Here is a 22185-nt window from a genome sequence, read left to right as displayed (position 1 = left end):
AGTTGCTATTTGCTGGCATTATACCCAGACCTAGCGGAGGCTAGTAGAGCCAATGCAAAGTCGTTAGAGGCTTGAAGTTAGTAGAATCCGAAGCTTGTGGAACCCAGAGGATCCCTGGGGCACTCCATAGGCGGAGGAACTAAAATAAAAACAGAAAGTGCTGGAGATACTCAGCAGGTCAGGCAGCATCTGTGAAGAGAGAAACAGAGTCAACGTTTCAGGACGATGACCTTTCGTCAGAACTGGAAAAAAGCAGGAAATGGAACAGATTTTTAAGCAAGTGTAGGAGCTGGGAAAGGGGGAAGGGATGAAAGAACAAAAGGGAAGGTCTGTGATAGGATAGGAGGCAGGAGAGGTTAAGAGACATTAAGAGATATTCAAGACAAAAGGAGATGGTAATGGGACAGGTTAAGAAACAAAAGATGGCTCTAGATGAAGTGTAAATTGCGCTGGCAGAATGAAAGACAGCTGCCATGTGGGAGAGAAGAAAACACAAACAAAAAAAAAGTGTGGGAAAAAATATATATGATAGGGGCCGAGGTTATGATCTGAAATTGTTGAACTCTGTGTTGAGTCCAGAAGGCTGTAAAGTGCCTAATCGAAAGATGAGGCGCTGTTCCTCGAGATTACATTGAGCTTAAGTGGAACAATGTAAGAGGCCTAGGACGGTGAGGTCTGAGTGGGAGTGGAGTGGAGAATTAAAGTGACAGGCGACTGGAAGCTCGGGGTCCCCACTTACGGACTGAACGGAGCTGTTCTGCAAAGCGATCACCCAATCTGCGTTTGGTCTCCCCAATGTAGAGGAGACCGCATCGTGAGCAGCAAATACAGTATACTAAATTGCAAGAAGTACAAGTTGTTACGGGGAGCCGTGGGTGCCCGTGTGTCACGCAACACAAAAGCCCACTCAGAGTCCGGAAAGTACCTGCAACATAATTTTATTACAAGTTAACAGGGGAACACCTATCCGTAGACAGATGTTCCCCGATTGTTACAATCCATTGCCTTTTATACAGTTTTTGCTCTAAGTCGTGGCTTACAGTTGGCTTCGGGTGCAAATTCTTGCGACCCGTGTGCACATTCTGACCGTTTACATTAGTCTTGTGACCCCATACGTTATCTTCACCTCATTCCTTAATTAGTAACTAACGGTTTGTGTACCTTACTTACTGACAGTTTGACCATTTGACCACATTACACCATACTTCCCTCTGGGACATGTACAAAACAACTCTTTATATGGTTGGATGTATGCTCGGTTCCTTCATTCCCTTATTTTTAGCTAATGAGCCCCTTTCTCCCTTTTAACCCTTTCACAAGTAAATTGCTGTTTCACCTGGAAGGGGCGTTTGGGGCCCTGGACAGTGGGAAGGGAGGAGGTAAAAAAAGGGCAGGTGCTGCATCTCCTGCGCTTGCACGGGAAGGTGCCAGGCGAAGGGGTGTTGGGGGTGATAGAGGAGTGGACCAGGGTGTCGCGGAGGGAGTGGTCCCTTCGGAATGCTGAAAGGGGAGGTGAGGGGAAGATGTGTTTGGTGGTGGGATCACGCTGGAGGTGGCGGAAGATGATCGGTTGAATGTGGAACGTCGAAAGCGGAGGAACTATGTTTGCGGTTTTTCTAAGAGGTATACCTGCAAAATAACGTTCATTCTTGCGGTTTTTGAGCATAAAGCAGCTGTTGCTTGCTGTAGAATCAGAATTCTCTCGACCTTGCTGGAAGAGAGAATTCTCCCTGTGTGCACTTGAATAAAGCGATCGTTGTACCGTACCGAAGTCTCCACTGAGTCCTTATCAACCACAACAGATAAGCACTTGAAGTGCCATAAGGCTAGGGACCAAGTGCTGGAAAGTGGTATTAGGGTGGATATCTCTTTGTCAGGATGGGTCGAATGGCCTCCTTCTGTGCTGTACATTTCTACGATTCTATGTAGTTTGGATTGGGTGAAACGAGCCAGATGAAGAAGAACGGTGTCACCGCAGTAACCTCTCACCCTTTTTAACTGAAGCTTTCTGTTGAAAGGTTGGCAGAGAAGCGGCGGAACCTTTGTTTTTCGTTCCATGTACTTGTGCGGGTCGAGGAGGAGGAGGATTTTAGGCGGACAGGTTTGGGGTGAGCACTCGCTCGGGTCCGTGTGGCGATTCAACTGAGAAGAATCGGAGATGATTTGAAAGAAACCCCGCGCGACAGAGTGACGCTGGCTGTTGTCTTGGATCTCGCGCTCGGGGAGAAGCAACCGCTGGCGCTCGAGCGAAAGCAGAGGGCGAGAGAAAGCAGAGCGGCCGCGGGACAAGAGCCGGCCGGCCGTCAAACACCGCGCACAGCCGGCGCTGTCCATCCACACCGGCTTTATAGCAAAACAAAAACACACATTTATTTTTCCGTTTGTTAATTTTGTTGGCAATATTTGATAGTTTCTCTAGTGGAGGAATAGGGGAAGGGAAAGACAGGGTTTTACAATTGTTTTCTCAGCTCCCCCCCCCCCATCTCCTTCCTCCATCTGAGTTTACACAAATTCCTTGGGGGGGAAGGAAACAAATGCAGGTAAGAATTATATATTTTTTGGATAAATACAAAAACAGGCTTAAATGTCTTTAGACTCAGGCCTCTTTATCATAGCCGATAGAGCAGGTAGATAATTCTGTTTTGAGATGTTCCTTCGCGTAATTGTAAACGATTTTGGCTGCAGTAATGTTCAAAATGTGCCATTTTAAATGTTTTGAGCTGAATAGTATTTTACCAGTTCTAAAACTTTTCAGTTAAGTTTATTGTAGAATAAACGTCCCCCCCCCAGATTATTTCCATGTTTTTGCTCTTTTTAAGTGGACGTAAAAGTCTTTGATCCATCTGCCCTTGGCAGCTGACGTGGGAAAGTTTTACTTCCCTTCCATTGGTACCTTCTGACTGTTCCTATTCTGTACCCGTATTGAATGAAATGCTCTTCAGTATTGCCATGAGAGTTATTTCATGTATCAGTACCTATACTACCATAGCAAAGACTGTTTAAAACCAATGTGCCATAACGTGCAAATATGCGCTTATGTGTGCTGATTCCTGATCTAAAATTGGTCTTTTCCCTTCCTCCCACCAGTGACAATCCTATAGTACTTCACTGTAGCTTAAATGCTCCCTCCAGACACAATCCAAGTTTGTAAGGATGTATGAAACTTTTGTACAATACTTGTTTAAGAGGGTATCATGTAGAAATTTCACACCTACACTAATTTACAGGACATTTATTTTACAGAACTTCCAGTAACAACTCCCCTTTTCATAATACTCTAATAGTGTAAGACAACCAACTTCTCCGCACGTGTTAAAGCACTCTCGAGTGGGGCTTGAACCCATAACCATCCGACTCGGGCAGATTTTCTACCACTGAGCCAAGGCTCACTCTTTTTTGTTGCTCCATTGGAAGGATTTAAATACAGCCAGGGAATCTGCTGACAGGAAATAAATGCACGGCACTCCTGTGTTTTAAAGCACTTGGAGACTACTGCATTTGAGCAATATTCACAAGATTTTGTTTGCCCTCATGGGGGAATCTAGAACTGGGGGCATAGTTTCAGAATAAGGGCTCGCCCATTTAAAACGGAGATGAGGAGGAATTTCTTCTGAGGGTCGTGAATTTTTGGAATTCTCTACCCCAGAGAGCTGTGGAGGCTGGATCATCATCATTGAATATATTTAAGATGGAGATAGACAGATTTTTGAACCGTAGGGGAGTCAAGGGTTATGGGGAGTGAGCAGGAAAGTGGAGTTGAGGCCAAGATCAGATCAGCCATGATCTTATTGAATGGCGGAGCAGGCTCGAGGGGCTAAATGGCCTACTCCTGCTCCTATTTCTTATATTCTTATTTATAATAACCTTTTTATCAGCAAACAAAATCTTGTGAATATTGCTCTAATGCAGTTGTCTCCATGAGCTTTAAAACACAGGGGTGCCATACATTTATTTCCTGTCAGCAGATTTCCTGGCTGTATTTAAATCCTTCCAATGGAGCAAAAAAAAAGGAGTGAGCCTTGGCTCAGTGGTAGAAAATCTGCCTGAGTTGGATGGTTATGGGTCAAATCTGTTGAAGTATTTCTTGTAACCAATTACAGTATGTGTAATAGTGAGTTTTCAAACTAAATATTCAGATCGCCTGCTGTCTCTTGCAGTGCTCAACCATGTTCGTTTATCTCTACTCTTCAAATTTCATTTTGCTGGTCTTATTTCTACTCCAGTCCCAGATGGTCAATTAATTACTGTTTATAGGGCCAGTAAATAACTGGCTAGTAACTAAGGATTTACCTAAAGGGAGCTACAGTTTGTTATTTTAGAAAATCCATATTTTCTTCAATGTTATTTTAATATATATAATTAATCACCTTGAAAACTTTATTTTCATTACTTTTGAAGAATTAGAGCGGGAAACATGCATGCCAGCTGGCTCTTCCTTCCCTTGGCCAGTTCTTATTCAAAAATGGCATCATGATATGTTTTTAATTTGTTCTCAGGATGTTGGCAAGGCTGCATTTATTGCCCATCCCTAATTGCCCTGAGAACCACCTTCTTGAACTGCTGTCATCCTTGTGGTGATGGCGCTGCTATGATGGTGGTGTTAGGTAGTGAATTCCAGGATTTTTGACCCAGTGATAATAAAGGAGCAATAATATTATGTTCAAGTCAGATTGGTGTATGACTTGGAAGGGAATTTGGAAGTGATGGTGTTCCCATTAAATTGCTGCCCTTGTCCTTCTCTGTTGTAGAAGTTTAGTGAGTTTACGCAGTAGCTATACATACTGCCATCACAGTGTGCCAGTGGTGGAGGGGGTGTATATTGAGTCAAGTGGCAGGCTACCAATCATGCAGATTGCTTTGTTCTGCAAGGTAGCGAGCTTCTTGAGTGTTGTTGCGGCATCCAGACGAGTGGTGAGTATTTCATCTCACTCTTGACTTGAATTTTGTAGATGATGACCAGGCTTTGAGGGGTCAGAAGCTGAGTTACTTTTCAAAGAATACACAGCCTCAGCACTGTTCTTGTAGCCACAGTGCTGATATAGCACATTCGCTTAAACTTCTGAACACTGGAACTTGGCAATGGTGATGCCATTGAAGGTTTGGGAGAGTTGATTGGGCATTATTTTGTTGGAAATGGTCATTGCCTGGCACTTGTGTGGTGTCAGTGTTATCTGTCACGTGTCAGCCCAAACCCTGCTGTTGTCCAGGTCATGTTGGCTGACATAAGTTGCTTCATTATTGGAAGAGTCGTGCATGGAGTTGAATGCTGTAAAATTGTCAATGAGCAGCCCCAATCCTGAACTTTTGACGGAAGGAAGGTCATTGAGGAAGCAGTTGAAGATGCTTGGGCCAAGGCCATTTCCCTGAGGAATTCTGCAGTGACGTTCTTGGACTGCAATGATTGGTGTCTGACAGTCACAATTATCTTCCTGTCTGTTGGATGTGAATCCAGCTACTGGAGGGTTTCCCTGTTGAGCCCCATTGACCTCAATTTTGCTATGGCTCATTGGTACCATACTCAGCTGAATATTATCTTGATGTCCAGGGCAATTACTCTTGCCTCTGCAAATGCTGAATTCCAGCGCATCTTTGTCTGACTGAGCCCAGGTCTGGAGCTGAGTGGAACTTGAACTGATGTCAGTGTACAGGTTATTGGTGAGTAGGTGTTGCTTGATAACTCTTTCCATCACTTTGCCAATGATTGGAAGGTGTCTGATATGGTAAGATTTATCTCTTTTTTTCTGGATAGGCCATACCTGGGAAATCTTCCACGTTATCGGGTAGATAACAGTGTCACAGCTGCATTGGAACAGCTTGGCTAGGATGGGTGGCTAGCTCTGGTACGAATATTTTCAGCAGTTCAACCGGGTTGTTGTCTGGGCCCCTAGCCTTTGGTTTTCAGCACACTTAGCTGCTTGGCGTCTGTGATGGTGGGGATAGTGGTAGTATTGAAAGAATATGAGTATACATCAAATTATCTTCTGACACTGAATGCACAAACTGGGAGGATTTTAATATTGGAGGAGTGGTCTGAGATCATTGATGATCAGCAATGTTTATTAGATTTGTATCCTAAATTATTTTGCATGAGCACAAATATTTGAATGACTGCTTCAGCCCAGTATTCACAAGGAAGACATGCCCCCCACTAACAAAGATATCCCAAGTAAAATCAATGACTTTGTTATTTGGAAATCCTAGACAGGCTAATCGGGCTCAAAACAAATCCTCAAAGAGATATCGTATTTATCCCAGAGTGCTGAAAGGGACGAGAAAAAAAAATTGAGTGGCATTGATAATCATTATGAGGGAGTCAGTGGACACGAAGGAGGCGCCAAAAGATTGGAAACGGGCTGATGCAGTATGCATATTCCGAAAGGGTGACAAAGCAGACACCGGCAACTAGAGATTCATTAGTCTACTTCCATTCCATGTAAAATACTGAAATCTATTATTAGGAGTAAATGTGAGGATATTCTGCACAATAATAACCTAATCAACAACAGTCAGCATCAATACAAAGAGGAAGATCCTGCCTGACTAACTTCTTTGAGAAGGTGGATTGTGGTAAACCCTTTGATGTAGTGTACCTCAACTTTCCAAAAGACGTTTGACAAAGTTCCACACACAGCTGTTAATTAAACTTGAAGCTGTGGAGATTCAGTGTAAACCCTGGGAATAGATAAGGAACTGGTTACAAAGTAGGAAAGAGCAACTACTCATTAGAGGAGTTATGTCTGAAATGAGGGAGGGAGGGGCGAGTACTGAATGAGGCATCTCGGGGCCCATCAGTGCTAAACCACTACTGGTTCTAATTTGCATAAGTGAGCTGGATTCAGAAACTCAGTAAAAGGTTCAAGCTAGAGAAGCATACTTTTAAGACCGATATTAGGAAATTCTTCTCAGAGAGATCAGCATGTGGAATAAACTTCAAGATAGAGTAATGAAGGCAAATACCCTGGAATCATTTGACAAACAGTTGAATGCTACACTGGGATGATGTGATCTTTTTGGATAGATGAATCGAGATGGGCTGAATGACCTTCCTCATCCATAATTATCTTGTGAATTTCACACAGGGAGAGAGAAGTGAATAGAGACAAACGGAGAACCACCGACACATGTACAAGGACAAAGTGAGTTTTATGTCTATTACTGTCAAGAATGGTCTTTTTGTACAAATGAGTAGCATGTGAAGGTGGGCTTACAAAATATTTGACCAAACATTTTGCTCCAGAGCTTCAGGATTTTGCTCTATATGTCCACCCTTGGGTTAAAGTGATGAGTACAGGCAGGACTCTCGGGTTCACTATGGAGCATTACATTGTTCCAGTTGACTAGATGCACCAAAATAGCTGGCTGAAAAGTTAAATTGGGGAGGGGGAAAAAAAGGGAAAGTGACTAATTGAGCAGAATTTAAACTCCGGTACTGGGAATCCTTAAAAGTCACAAGATATAGATACATAGAAAAAAAACAAGAGGGGAAACTAATGTGCAGATGCTCTCGTGGATAATTGCGCAGAAATAAAGAATGCCTGTATCGGCTTTGAAATCATAACTGCAAAAAAAGTTAGAAAAAATGAATAAACTGGAGGAATTACTGCCTAAAAATTAATTGATCGCAGCAGGAATAACAGGAAAATAAAGCAAAGTTGAATGAATTAAATAGATCTGCAAGAAGCCAAGTTTTCCTGTCATGTTAAGTTCTCTGAGACATCTCTGTATGCGATGAATGCAATAGAAATGTAAGCTGTTGTTGACTGGGATTTGCTACCTCTCCAGGATGCGGTATTAGCCTTTTATATTTGGCACGAAAAATACATCTTTCTCTACTGATCTGTCTTGTTGTATGATAGACCAGGGAGTATAAAGCCAAGACAGCAGTTTATCAAATGTTTGCTCCCAACATTGGAACTGTTAAGCTGTGTAATGTAAGGGCAGAAATTACTGGTCCTGTACAGACCCCTAATGTGCTTGTAGAAGAACAGCACTGTAATATCTACTGTAAAAAGTGCGTTTCCTTATTATCCTTGAAGAAACCGTAAAGAACTTGTTTCCTTTGTGTATGTACAGTATGTTGAAATTTTTATTGACTTCTGTCCACCTGATTGTTATGTTCCCGGTTCTGTTGTCAGTATTCCGTATTATGTCTGAGATTTAATTGAAATACTGTTTGTCTCAGCTATAACTTTAAATGGGTCTATAAACATTCATTTGCATGTATTATTAAACAAGACTGATAGTGGGTTATCTTGGCATTGATAGTTTTTGTTCACATACGTTTTTGTCTTTTAGGTACACATGGATTTAGTTAACCCTTCTCGAAACATTGAGCACAAGTCCAGGTAAATAACCGACAGTGGACATAAATGTGATAGACGGTGTAAGGACTGATGTGGCTGGTCCAAAGGAGGAGGTTTTTTAAAATTGATACACTTGGATGAAGTAGCCAAGGCCTGCAGTGCGAGGCATTTCTAAGGTTTAAAAGATAAGAAAAGAAGACAAGAATGTAATGATCAGATGATGCCTAATTTAGATTTTTAAAACCTGTAGAAGATCAAGGATTTTAGGTGCTGGAAATAATGAGGTGGATTAGGAAACAGCAAAATAAATCTTAACTTCAATAAATTGAGGGTGCAGGAGAAAGAAGAGCACACATGACAATGCATTTGCAGTTTGGGAAGATGATGACAAAAAAAGCCAGGAGTGCTGACCGTAGCACTATGCATAACATTGACAAAGACAAGAATGCATTCTACGACTCTCTACCAAAGGTTCCAACCGAGAGAGGTTGAAGGCTAAATATAAAAAAGGATCATTTATCAGATGGCAGGCTTTTGTTGTATCCTATGCTGGAGTGTTTGAGAGGTGTTGCAAGTACCTCCTTAAATGTGCATAGTATTCAAGTCAATGACCTGAGACTTGATGGAGATTTAATTTTTGAGGTAAAGTTTTAAAGATGGAGTTGAACTTCTTGGAGGCAGCTTTAGCAGTGGAGAGATATGGGAGAATTATTGATTTTGTATTATTTGATCATTTGGTAAGATTTCCCTTTGTTGTAAATGGTATATAGTGGAAATCTGAAATCTTTGCCACTTGGTGTATAAGTTTTTGCTCATTAAGTCAGATTTTTTTTTTTTTTTTTTTGAAATATACCACAATGTGGATTTGGATTTCCAGAAGGCATTTGATAAGGTGCCACATAAAAGGTTACTGCATAAGATAAGAGCTCACGGAATTGGGGGTAATATATTAGCGTGGATAGAGAATTGGCTAACTAACAGAAAGCAGAGAGTCTGGATAAATGGGTAATTTTCCGGTTGGCAAACGGTTACTAGTGGGGTGCCACAGGGATTGGAGCTGCGGCCTCAACTATTTACAATCTACATTACACTCGGTCCCTTCATCCAAGTTATTAATGTAGTCAAGTTTGCGGATGATACAAAGATGGGTGGGAAAGTAAGTTGTGCAGAGGACTCAAAGAATCTGCAAAGGGATATAGACAGGCTAAGTGAGTGGGCAAACATTTGGCAGATGGAGTACAATGTGAGAGTGCGAGGTTATCCACTTTGGCAGGAAAAATAAAAAAGCAAATTATTATTTAAATGGAGAGCGATTACAAAATGCTGCAGTTCAGAGGGACCTGGGGGGGTCCTTGTGCATGAAACACAAAAAGTTAGCGTGCAGGTACAGCAAGTAATCAAAAAGGCAAATGGAATGTTGGCCTTTATTTCAAAGGGGTTGGAGTATAAAAACAGGGATGTCCTGCTACAACTGTACAGGGTATTGGTGAGACCACACCTTGAGTATTGCGTACAGTTTTGGTCTTTAAGAAAGGATATACTTGCGTTGGAGGCAGTTCAGAGACGATTCACTAGGTTAATTCCAGAGATGAGGGGGTTGACTTATGAGGAAAGATTGAGCAGGCTGGGCCTGTACTCATTGGAATTTAGAAGAATGAGAGGTGATCTTATTGAAACATATAAGATACTGAGGGGGCTCGACAGGGTAGATGCAGAGAGGATGTTTCCCCTCGTGGGGAAATCTAGAACTTGGGGGCACAATTTTAGAATAAAGGGTCGCCCTTTTAGAATGGAGATGAGGAGGAATTTCTTCTCTGAGGGTCGTAAATCTGTGGAATTCTCTGCCCTAGAGAGCTGTGGAGGCTGGGGCATTAAATACATTTAAGGTGGAGATAGTCAGATTTTTGCAAGATAAGGGAGTGAAAGGTTATGGGGAGCGGGCGGGGAAGTGGCTTTGAGCCCAAGATCAGCCATGATCTTATTGAATGGCGGAGCAGGCTCGAGGGGTCAAGTGGCCTATTCCTGCTCCTATTTCTTATGTCACCCAGGGGAGCGATACAAATTTTGTGTACATGTCAGATTAATTATTGAAAATGACAGTGACGTGATGCCAAAGATTTTCAAGAACTTTGCCAAATTACTGAGGGAGTTTGGAGGCAAGTGCCTGCATTTTATTCTTGCCTTTGAGTGTGAGGATGCGGGAAGAAAGATGTGGGTGCACTTTTTATATGGATAATTTATATGCTCCCGCCCCTGCTGGAAGCACATATCGGAAATGTGGGTGTGCACTATCCACAATTTTTCTGACTTCACTTAAATGTTCAGAAATTCATGTGTAGTACATGCTAAAATTTCTGATGATGAGGCTCTTTATAAGTGGTGTGGCTTTGGAAAATTATTCCTTCTCCCCAGCAGTAAATAGGAGACATTGTTATATGAATACTGATATACTCTGGTCTTTTACATGAAATGCCCCAAAGCAGTTGTTTGGTTTGAGGGATAGTGGGGAGGAGAGCACAATCTCCCATATCAATGAAAAATTGATTGGTAAGCAGCTTACAAACCTATTCTTACTATTTTGAGGCTGCCCTGTTAAAATGTACATGTCAGATGAGATCCAGACATTTAAATTAAGCATCAATATAACATAGCAAAGTAGGAATTTAGTGCTAAAATGTGAATTATCATCCATGGCTCATGTGGTAGCACTCTCGCCTCGGAGTCCGAAGATTGTGGGTTCAAGCCCCAGAGACTTGAGCACATAATCTAGGCTGACACTCCAGTGCAGTACTAAGGGAGTGTTGCACTATCGGAGGGTGCTGTCTTTTTCAATGAGACGTTAAACCGTCTGCCCCCTCAGGTAGACTTAAGAGGTTCCATGGCATGATTTCGTAGAAGAGCAGGGGCGTTCTCCCCGGGATCTCGGCCACATTTATCCTTGAACCAACATTACGAACACACATGATCTTGTTATTATCACATTGCTGTTTGTGGGACCTTGTGTGCAAATTGGCTGCTGCGTTTCCTATATTAGAACATTTCAAAAACACAATTGGCTGTAATATGCTTTGGGATGTTCTGAGATCGTGAAAGGCACTACAGTATATAAATATTTTAAGTCATTTTGTATTAAGAGGACTAGTTTTTAAATCATACTATCCTTAAAATGATTTTATAGCCCCTCACGTTTAAAGCAACCCTGTCTTCTAACATAAGTTATGTGAAATCCAATAATCAATTACTGGGTTTGTTTTTGCAGTTAGGTTTGGAATTAGCCATGCACGCATCACAAATATTCTGAAGCTTGTTTAAATGGACAGCTGTCCTGGTATTGCCAGCTCAGGAGAGGACTGTCTGGATATTGTGTACTTGATAACCATATGATAAAAACTGAAATCCTGCTGAATATTAGAAAATATCAGTGTTTAATATATGTACATTATATTATACATCATAGGTTTCAAACTGGGGTCCCTTAAAAGAAAAAATGAAGACTTGCTTTTATGTAACACCTTTCACTACCTCCAGGACGTCTCAAAGCTTTACAGCCAATTTGAAGTGTAGTCATTATTTTAATATAGGAAACGCGTTAGCCATTTTGCACACAGCAAGGTCCCACAAACAGCAATGTGATAATGATCAGATAATCTGTTTCAGTGATGTTGACTGAGGGATAAATGTTCTTTCTGGATGGATGAATTAAGATGGGTCGAATGTTCTTTCTTATCCCTAGTTTGTGATTTGAGGATGAGGATTTCACATTTGATGTTTTGGGGGACAGGGAGCTAATGTAGGTCAGCAAGGACATAAGAACATAAGAAATAGGAGCAGGAGTAGGCCATTCGGCCCTTTGAGCCTGCTCCGCCATTCAATGAGATCATGGCTGATCTGCTTCAATTCCATTCACTGGCCCTATCGCCATATCCCTTGATGCCCTTACTAGTCAGAAATCTATCGACTTCTGTTTTGAATATACTCAATGACTGAGCCTCCACAGCTCTCTGGGGTAGAGAATTCCAAAAATTCACCACCCTCTGTGTGAAGAAATTTCTTCTTATCTCAGTCCTGAATGGCCTACCCTTTATCTTGAGGCTGTGACCTCTGGTTCTAGACTCCCCAGCCAAGGGAAACATTATCTCAGCATCCATCCTATCAAGCCCAGTAATAATTTTGTATGCTTCAATGTGATCCCCTCTCATTCTTCTGAATTCAAGAGAATACAGGCCTAGTTTACTCAATCTCTTCTCATACGACAGTCCCGCCATCCCAGGAATCAATCTCGTGAACCTTCGTTGCACTCCCTCTATGGCAAGTATATCCTTCCTTAGGTAAGGAGACCAAAATTGTACACAGTACTCCAGGTGTGGTCTCACCAAGGCCCTATATAATTGGAGTAAGACTTCTTTACTCCTGTACTCAAATCCTCTTGTAATGAAGGCCAGCATACTATTTGCCTTCCTAATGGCTTGCTGCACCTGCACATTCACTTTTAGTGACTCATGTACAAGGACACCCAGGTCCCTTTGAGCATCTGCATTCCCCAATTTCACCATTTAGGAAATACTCTGCCTTTTGGTTTTTTCTACCAAAGTGGATAACTTCACATTTATCCACCTTCTATTCCATCTGCCATGTTCTCGCCCACTCACTGAACCTGTCGAGATCCCCTTGAAGCCTCTTCACATCCTCTTCACAACTGACACTGCCACCTAGCTTTGTATCATCAGCAAATTTGGAAATGTTACATTTAGTCCCCTCATCCAAATCATTGATATAGATTGTGAATAGCTGGGGCCCAAGCACCGATCCTTGCGGTACCCCACTAGCCACAGCCTGCCATCCTGAAAAAGACCCGTTTATTCCTACTCTTTGTTTTCTGTCTGTCAACCAATTCTCAATCCATGCTAATATATTACCCCCAATTCCATGTGCTCTAATTTTGTTCACCAACCTCTTGTGTGGATCCTTATCGAAAGCCTTCTGAAAATCCAGATACACCGCATCTAACGGTTCCCTTTTGTCTACTCCACTAGTTACATTCTCAAAGAACTCCAATAGGTTTGTCAAATAGGATTTCCCTTTCATAAATTCATGTTGACTCTGCCCAATCTTACTATTAATTTCTAAGTGCCCAGTCATTGCATCCTTTATAATAGATTCCAGCATTTTCCCAACTACTGATGTGAGGCTAACAAGTCTGTAGTTCCCCATTTTCTCTCTTCCCTCCTTTCTTAAATAGCGGAGTTACATTTGCTATCCTCAAATCTGCAGGAACCGTTCCAGAATTTTAGAAGATGACAACCAATGCGTCCACTATTCCAATGGCCACCTCTTTCAAAACCCTAGGATGTAGGTCATCTGGTCCATGGAATTTATTGACTTTTAGTCCCATTAATTTTGCTAGTACTGTTTTTTTTACTAATAATTTCTTTAAGTTCCTCATTCTCGTCACACCCTTGGTTTTCTCGGGAGGTTTTTTGGGAGGTTTTATGTGTCTTCCTCCGTGAAGACAGAAACAAAGTATTTATTTAATTTCTCTGCCATTTCCTCATTCTTGCCATGGAGGGAGTGCAGCGAAGATTCACCAGGCTGATACCTGGGATGGCAGGAATGATGTATGAGGAGAGATTGGGTCGATTGGGCTTATACTCACTGGAGTTTAGAAGAATGAGAGGGGATCTCATTGAAACTTATAAAATTCTGACAGGACTGGACAGACTAGATGCAGGAAGGATGTTCCTGATGGTCGGGGAGTCCAGAACCAGGGGTCACAGTCTAAGGATAAGGGGTAAGCCATTTAGGACAGAGATGAGGAGAAATTTCTTCACCCAGAGAGTGGTGAACCTGTAGAATTCTCTACCACAGAAGGCAGTAGAGGCCAATTCATTAAATATATTCAAGAAGGAGTTGGATATCTTTCTTAAAGCTAAAGGGTTCAAGGGATATGGGGAGAAAGCAGGGACAGGGTACTGAATTTGGATGATCAGCCATGATCTCATTGAATGGCGGAGCAGGCTCGAGGGGCCGAATAGCCTACTCCTACTCCTGCTCCTATCTTCTATGTTTCCCTATTATAAATTCTCCCGTCTCTGACTGTAAAGGGCCTGCATTTACTTTCGCCAGTCTTTTCCTTTTCACATACCTATAGAAGCTTTTACAATACGTTTTTATATTTTTTGCTAGTTTGTGCTCATATTCCATTTTCCCTTTTTTAATTTCTTGGTCCCCCTTTGCTGATTTCTAAAAAGATCCCAATCCTCAGGCTGACCGCTTTTTCTGGCAACTTTATAAGCTTCCTCCTTTGACTTAATACTAGCGTTAATTTCTTTTGTTAGCCATGGCTGGATCACTTTTCCTTTTGGGTTTTTATGCCCTAGAGGAATATATGTTTGTTGCAAATTATGCATTATTTCCTTGAATGTTAGCCATTGTATGTCTACCTTCATACCTTTTAGTGCAGTCTCCCAATCTACCATGGCCAACTTGTCCCTCATACCCTTGTAGTTTCCTCTGTTTAGATTGAAGACCTTAGTTTCAGATTGGACTACATCACTCTCAAACTTAATGTAAAATTCAATCATATTATGGTCACTTGTCCCTAAAGGCCCCTTTACCACAAGATTATTGATTAGCCCTTTCTCATTACACAGTACCAGATCCAGAATAGCCTGTTCCCTGGTTGGTTCCTCCACATACTGATCCAGGAAACCATCTCGCATGCATTCCAATAATTCGTCCTCCACACCATTAGTGGTAATTTGATTTGCCCAGTCAAATGTAGATTAATGTCCCCCATGATTACCATATTGCCCTTGTTACATGCACTTCTAATCTCTTGATTGATACTGTGCCCCACATTACCACTAATGTTTGATGGCCTATACACAACTCCCACCAATGTTTTCCACCCTTTGCTGTTTCTTAGCTCCACCCAAACTGATTCCAGTTCTACATCACGATCTGCCAAGCCAAGATCTTTTATCTCTACCGTACCGATCTCATCCCTTATTAACAGTGCTACGCCACCTCCTTTTCCTTTTTTGTCTGTTCTTCTTAAATGTTGAGTACCCTGGAACATTCAGTTCCCAGCTTTGGTTACCCTGCAACCATGTTCCTGTAATGGCAATTACATCATACCCATTTACTTCTATTAGTGCCATTAGTTCATCCACCTTGTTGCGAATGCTGCGTGCATTTAATAAAGTGCCTTCAACTTTGCCTGTTTAATATTTTTCTGCACTTTGACCCTCTTTACTGTTGGCCTTTGTTTCTGCTCCCTACTAGTTTTGCTGACTACTTTTCTAACTTGCACTTCCAGCTTTGTTTCTCTCCGTTTTGGGCCCACACTTAGGTTCCCAGCCCCCTGACAAACTAGTTTAAATCCTTTTCAACAGCACTAGCAAACCCCCTTGCGAGGATGTTGGTCCCGTTTCTGCCGAGGTGTAACTCGCCCAGCTTGTACAGGTCCCACCTTCCCCGGAATTGGTCCCAATGCCTCAGGAATTTAAATCCCTTCCTCCTACACCATCTCTCCAGCCACGCATTCATCTGGTCTATTCTCCTATTTCTGCTCTCGCTAGAAACATAGAAACATAGACATAGAAGATAGGAGCAGGAGTAGGCCATTCGGCCCCTCGAGCCTGCTCCGCCATTCAATGAGATCATGGCTGATCATCCAAATTCAGTACTCTGTTCCTGCTTTCTCTCCATATCCCTTGATCCCTTTAGCCTTAAGAAATATAGCTAACTCCTTCTTGAATATATTTAATGATTGGCCTCAACTGCCTTCTGTGGTAGAGAATTCCACAGGTTCACCACTCTCTGGGTGAAGAAATTCCCCCTCATCTCTGTCCTAAATGGCTTACCCCTTATCCTTAGACTGTGACCCCTGGTTCTGGACTCCCCGACCCTCGGGAACATCCTTCCTGCATCTAGCAAGTGGCACTGGGAGTAATTCTGAGATTACTACCTTTTGAGGTCCTGCTTTTTAATTTATTTCCTAGCTCCCTATATTCTGCTTGCAGGACCTCGTCCCTCTTTCTGCCTTGAGTCACCTTTTTTGTTTTATTTTTATGCCAAACAGGGATGAACAAATTCTGTAGCTCATCCATTCGGTCTTTGAATGTTTGCCATTGCCTATCCACCGTCAACCCTTTGAGTGCCATTCCCCAATCAATCCTACCCAACTCGCTCCTCAGACCATCGTAGTTTCCTTTATTTAAATTGAGGACCCTAGTCTCTGAGTCAACTACTTCATTCTCCATCTTAATGAAGAATTCGATCATATTATGATCGCTCCGACCCAAGGGGCCTCGTACAACAAGATTGCTAATTAATCCTTTCTCGTTACATAATACCCAGTCTAAGATGGCCTGATCTCTGGTTGGTTCCTCAACATATTGGTCTAGGAAACCATCCCGTAAACACTCCAGGAATTCCTCCTCCACAGTATTGTTACTAATTTGGTTGGCCCAATCTATATGTAGATTAAAGTCACCCATGATGACTGCTGTGCCCTTATTGCACGCTTCTTTAATTTCCCTTTTCATGCCATCCCCAACCTCCGCCTTACTGTTGGGAGGTCTATATACCACTCCCACTAATGTTTTTTTCCCCTTCGTATTTCTCAATTCTACCCATACAGATTCCACATCATCAGAGCTAATATCCTTCATTACAATTGTATTAATCCCTTCTTTAACCAGTAATGCTACCCCACCTCCCTTTCCTTTTTGCCTATCTTTCCTGAATATCGAATACCCCTGGATGTTGAGTTCCCAGTCTTGGCCATCCTTGAGCCACGTTTCCGTAATCCCAACCAAATCATATTTGTTTACCTCTATTTGCGCAGCCAATTCGTCCACCTTATTACAAATGCTCCTCGCATTAAGACACAAAGCCTTCAGGCTTGTTTTTTTATCGCTCTTAGACCTATTAGAATTATTATTTACTGTGGCCATTCTGGTTGAACCTGATGTACCTCAGAACGGGGGATAGAATCAGTGGCAAGGGTACAAAGTTTGTGGCAGGGGTCAAAGACAATGGCCCTGATTTTAACTCCAGATGGATTCCCCGCTCAGGCCTGAGTTAAAATTACAGTCGGATCTCAATGATGTCATCGGGATGCAACATGCATATGTAAAGAAGGATCTTTTTGGCTCTGGGCGCATGTCCTTGTTGCCTGCTCAGGAGAGCGGGTTAAAATTGCAGATGTTGCGATTATGGCAATTTTCAGACAGGTAAGAGCCAAGGCGATTTTTAAAATTTTTTTTTAATTTAAAAAAAAAAAAAAAAAAATTTTTTTTAGCTGCCCATCTGCCAGGTTTCTGCTGAATGACTTTCAACTGGAGGAAATTGTATCTCATCGTCACGGTTCTTCAATGCCCCTATTTTGGACTTCCCTTGCCCACTATTGGCGGTTGTGCCTTCAGTCATCTAAGCCCTATACTCTGGAATTCCCTTCTTAAACCGCTCTGCCTCGCCACCTTCCTCTGCTCCTTTAAAACCCACCTCTTTGACCAAGGGGTCCATTTTAACTGTTCCTGCTGGGTGGGAAACAGGTGGCAGTGAGTTGACTGCCCATTTTCCATGCAAATTTGGGCAGTGTATAAAACAGGTTTCTGACTCGCTGCTGCCCCTTTCCCGTCCGGCAGGAACAGTTAAAATCAGCCCCTAAGCTTTTTGTCACTCCTTAACATCTATTTTGGCTCGTGGTCCATTTTTGTCTGATTATGCCTCTTTTGTAGTAGTGTTAAGTCTATAATACTTTTAGTAACGATGGATCAACAGTAGGTACAAAAGTAGGTTTTGATTCAGTGCTAAGGCCTCAAAATTAGTTCCATTACTTTGTACCGTTACTTCTGTAATACAAAACTCTGACCACTCATGTTTTGTTCTGCATTAAGTCTCAAATCATCCTTACTGACTTCCATTAGCTCCCTGCCCCTCAGTGTATCAAATTGAAAATACTCAACCTGGTCTATAAATCCCTCCATCGCTATGCTCGAACTAATCCCTGAAAACTCCTACATCCCTATCGCCCCTCCTGAATGCTTCGTTCCTCTGATTGTGGATTTTTGTTAATTCCTTCCAACTGCCCCCTCCCCCTGTTTGCCCCACCATTGGTAGTTCAGCCTTTTGCCTCTCAACCTCTTTTAAAAAAAAAAAATATATATATATTATATATTATTTATATATTTTTATATATATATATATGTTTTCAAAATCTAGCATTTTGTCAGTCGTCCATTCGATTTCCTTATCTCTGCTCCTGGCTCAGTAATATTCCCAATCATCATTAGTGAAGCGTCTTGGGCTGTTTTCAATGTTAAAGGCGCTACATAATTGTTGCTGATTTCACAGAACATCCGAATTTCTAAAAGCAAAATTAGCACTGTAGCAATGTGCTTTTTCACTGGCTTCATTTCAAAACATTGGTGCATATAAGTAGCTTTAACATATACAAACTGTGGTCAAATGGCAGGAGCATTTTTTTGCATTAAGAAAACTTGTTTTAATTTCATGGTGTAATTATTTTCGGCAACTTTGGACTTTTGAGCTTCACCGTGGTCCTTCTCAACTTTAAATGTCAATTGCTCCAATTTTCCCAAAAATATATAATTCAAAATTTCCAGATAATGGTAGAATGCAATTATAAGACCTATATTAAAAGTGTCAATCATTAAACATTTAGAAATGATGACTATTACAACAACAGTATCATAACATACTTAAACTATACTCTTCTATTTTAAGGTGGCCTTTAATGTCAAATTAATTAATGTTTAAGCTCCTTAAAGAGAAGAAAAAATAAATCCCTTTTCCACAAAAACACACTTGATAATTTCTACCAAAGTTATTCATTGAAAATATATTGTCTAGACTGGGGCTTCCAGCAAGTTTAGAACAAAAGTAAAAGCTTGCCGATAGATAAACTGGGGAGAGTAATGCACAGAGGTCTCTGTTTGAGAACAGCTCTCCCAAGACAGCAGCATGAAAGTGCTTTTATTCTCCATGCCAACAGAAACTGAAGCAATGGTCAGAATGAGGTTGTTATTTTCATTGGGTCAAATTCTTAAAGGGATAATGGCTCAAATGGTTTCTCGCAGTAGGTGGCAGAATATTTATTTCTGTATGTTGAGCTACATTTAGAAAATGAGAAAGGCAATGGCCATTATTTTTCAGTCTAATTTTCTTTATTCCCTACACTCTGAAGGAAGTTCCTGAAAAGTCTGACCCGAAAGGAGCCTTGTGAATTGCTGTTGGTGATTGGAACAGGAGTGAGTGCTGCTGTTGCTCCACATATACCTGCACTGTGCTCATGGCGAAGCTGTATCGAAGCAGTCATCAATGCAGCTGAAGATCTGGAGGTGCTTCATCCTTCTGATATTGTGGAGTTCCGTCACAAAGTAACAGAAGATCGTGATCTTCTTGTGCTTGCCCATGATCTAATCCGGAAAATGTCACCAGTAAGTCATAATAGTGTTTTGAGCTGTAGAGTAAAACATTCACACGTTTCAGAGAAATGCCTGTTTATTTACATATTTGGTGTTGAGTAAAACAATAAACCGAAGAGTTTTAGTTTGAAGGTTAAGTTTTAGTTATGCTTCAAACGTAAAAAAAAACAATGTAAGCTTTTTTTCTGGTTTTAATAAAGACTTCAAACTGAAACTATTTGAGAAAAACTATCCTACAATTGCTATATGCATTTAAATTTAAATTCATCCTCCCATTTGTGTGAATTTTGTGCTCATAAAGGGGTGATGGAGAGTGAAATAATTCAGGCTGTTTTATTACTCAGTGTCAGGATTACGCATCTCGGTGTAGCATAGTTTCACACTTTCCAAACACTGTGCCTTTGCCTTTGTCCTAAACTCAGACCTGCACCCCCGAGCTACTCCAGCCATTCATACAGCCTCTTTTTTTGGTGCTCCGTGCTTTTCACTATTCCAGGATCATCCTGGAATGCAAAGGTAACCCTTGGCTTTTCTTCTCTACTACAAACCCTCTTAAACTCTCCTCCCTTGCCCCCTTCACCCTCTCCTCCAGCAACAAGTGCGAGGAGCTCATGGACTTCTTTGTCATTAAGATTGAGACCATCCGTTCAGCTACTTCTTCAGCTTCCCTCTCTTTACCAAGCCAAACTTCCCTTAAGGTCCACCCCCCCTGCCCGAGCCCAGAACTCGTATCTTTCTTTAGTTTCTCTCCTATCTCCCCTCATGCCCTCTCTGAGCTCATCTTGTTAAAGGTGTTATATAAATGCAAGTTGTTGTTGTTAGGTTGTCATCGTCAGCAGGTAGGGATAGCTTCCATCCCATCAGTCTGGCCTGGATTTGAACTTAAGCCTGATATGCCAGCCAGTCTCCAATTTGACATTTTAAATAAACTTTCATTTCTTACCAGGTTCAGCGTTATGCATGAAGTTAGATGTGTGCATAAAATTGAAATTGCCATGACACTTGCAATGCTTAGTTTATCTCCCATAGCTTTGCTCCCAGTTTGTCCTTTGCTTACCCGATCTTTGTTTGTGCCTGTCCCATTCTGTTGCTATAACCTCTGTCTATGTCCCGCTTCCCCCAACCTGTATTACACCACTGAACTATTTTTCTGATCTCTTGTCTTCTTAAGGGGCCTCCTCTGCCTCTTCGTTGTGTGCGCCCCCTCCCCTTCCCACGTGCGCGGCCTGAGCTACTTGTTGATCTCCCATGATATTGCACTTGAGTCAATCAGAAAAGTTTGATGGACGGATTTTTTTGTGCTATGGACATAATAGCTGGGAAATTGGACCCGCTTGCGCCGGCCGATTTGGAAGAAAAAACGACGGCTGCGTCGCTTCTGCCCACTTCCGGCAGCTGCCATTTTGGGCAGGTTGGCAGCGCTGCTGTAGCCTGTGCTCACTCCAGATATTTAGATGAGGCCGATCATGATATCAGTTGGTGTGCAATGTTGATTTGACACACGACCTGCCATTTTGGACGTCGCCGCTCCTTTTAACACCCTCTCCAAATCGCGACCAGCTGAACATGTGTTCAGCAGCAGGAAGGATCCCCATCAGCGCTATTTAAAAGGATCATCAACAACTTGCAGCTGACTTGCTTTTTCATTTCTGCTGGCTCTGTGTAAGTTTGTGCAACTGTTTGGAGCGTTCTGCAGCTATTCAAAGTTGGTGAGGTGACTGGAAGTACTGCTGCAATGGCGAATGCCTTGCCTCTCATTTAAAGGGTTTTGCTCACACCACTTCTACCTGCACTTAAGCCAGGAGCAGTGTATTGGGAAGCTCTGCTTCACCAAGGAGGTGGTCACAGAGCTCTGCCACCGCCTGTAATCGGACCTGCAGACTCAAAGCAGAGTGACGACGGCGCTGCCAGTGGCCCTCGAGGTCTGCGTGGCCCTCAATTTTTTCCACTGGATCCTTCCAATCTGGAGCAGGAGACATAGCTAACATCTCCCAGTTTGCTGTCCATCACTGCATCTGAAAGGTCACAGCGGCTCTGTACTCCAGGAGAAGGGACTTCATTGTCTTCTCTCTGAACAGAAAGAAGCAGGAGGAGCACGCATGTGGCTTTGCCAGGATATCGGGCTTTCCCATGGTGTAGGGCGCCATTGACTGCACACGTGGCTTTGTGGGCGCCGCATACCAATCCCGAGATGTTCCGTAACCGCAAAGGCTACCGCTCTTAATGTGCAGTTGGTGTGTGACCACGCCCAGCGCATCATGATGGTGAATACCTGATATCCTGGCAGCAGTCATGATGCCATCATCCTGCGCCAGTCCGGTGTGCCAGCAATCTACCAGGCACCATGTCAAATCTGAGGGTGGCTGCTTGGAGACAATGGCTATCTGCTCTGCACCTGGCTGACTCCCCTCTGCAACCATAGAAAC

The 22185-nt window shown here is 42.3% G+C and overlaps 1 protein-coding gene across 4 annotated transcripts in view; it reads left to right on the top strand.

Moving 5' to 3' along the window:
* The first annotated feature begins 1498 nt into the window (after positions 1-1498).
* LOC147106105 (protein FAM118A-like) overlaps positions 1499-22185 on the top strand; it is a 70208-nt gene continuing 49521 nt past the window's right edge. For 2 of the 4 annotated variants that reach the window (XM_086008874.1, XM_086008870.1), the window contains exons 1-4: positions 2115-2540; positions 7080-7136; positions 8296-8345; positions 19519-19771. In XM_086008874.1, coding sequence (XP_085865000.1) covers positions 7122-7136; positions 8296-8345; positions 19519-19771 — 318 coding nt within the window. In that variant the 5' untranslated portion in view covers positions 2115-2540; positions 7080-7121. The other 2 variants (XM_086008873.1, XM_086008871.1) reach the window with 2 other exon arrangements.

The sequence above is a fragment of the Somniosus microcephalus genome, chromosome 16, assembly GCF_052327205.1.
Source record: "Somniosus microcephalus isolate GS21.2 chromosome 16, FLI_Smic_1.0, whole genome shotgun sequence".
Taxonomy (NCBI): domain Eukaryota; kingdom Metazoa; phylum Chordata; class Chondrichthyes; order Squaliformes; family Somniosidae; genus Somniosus; species Somniosus microcephalus.
This window is presented reverse-complemented; position numbering and strand designations above follow the sequence as displayed.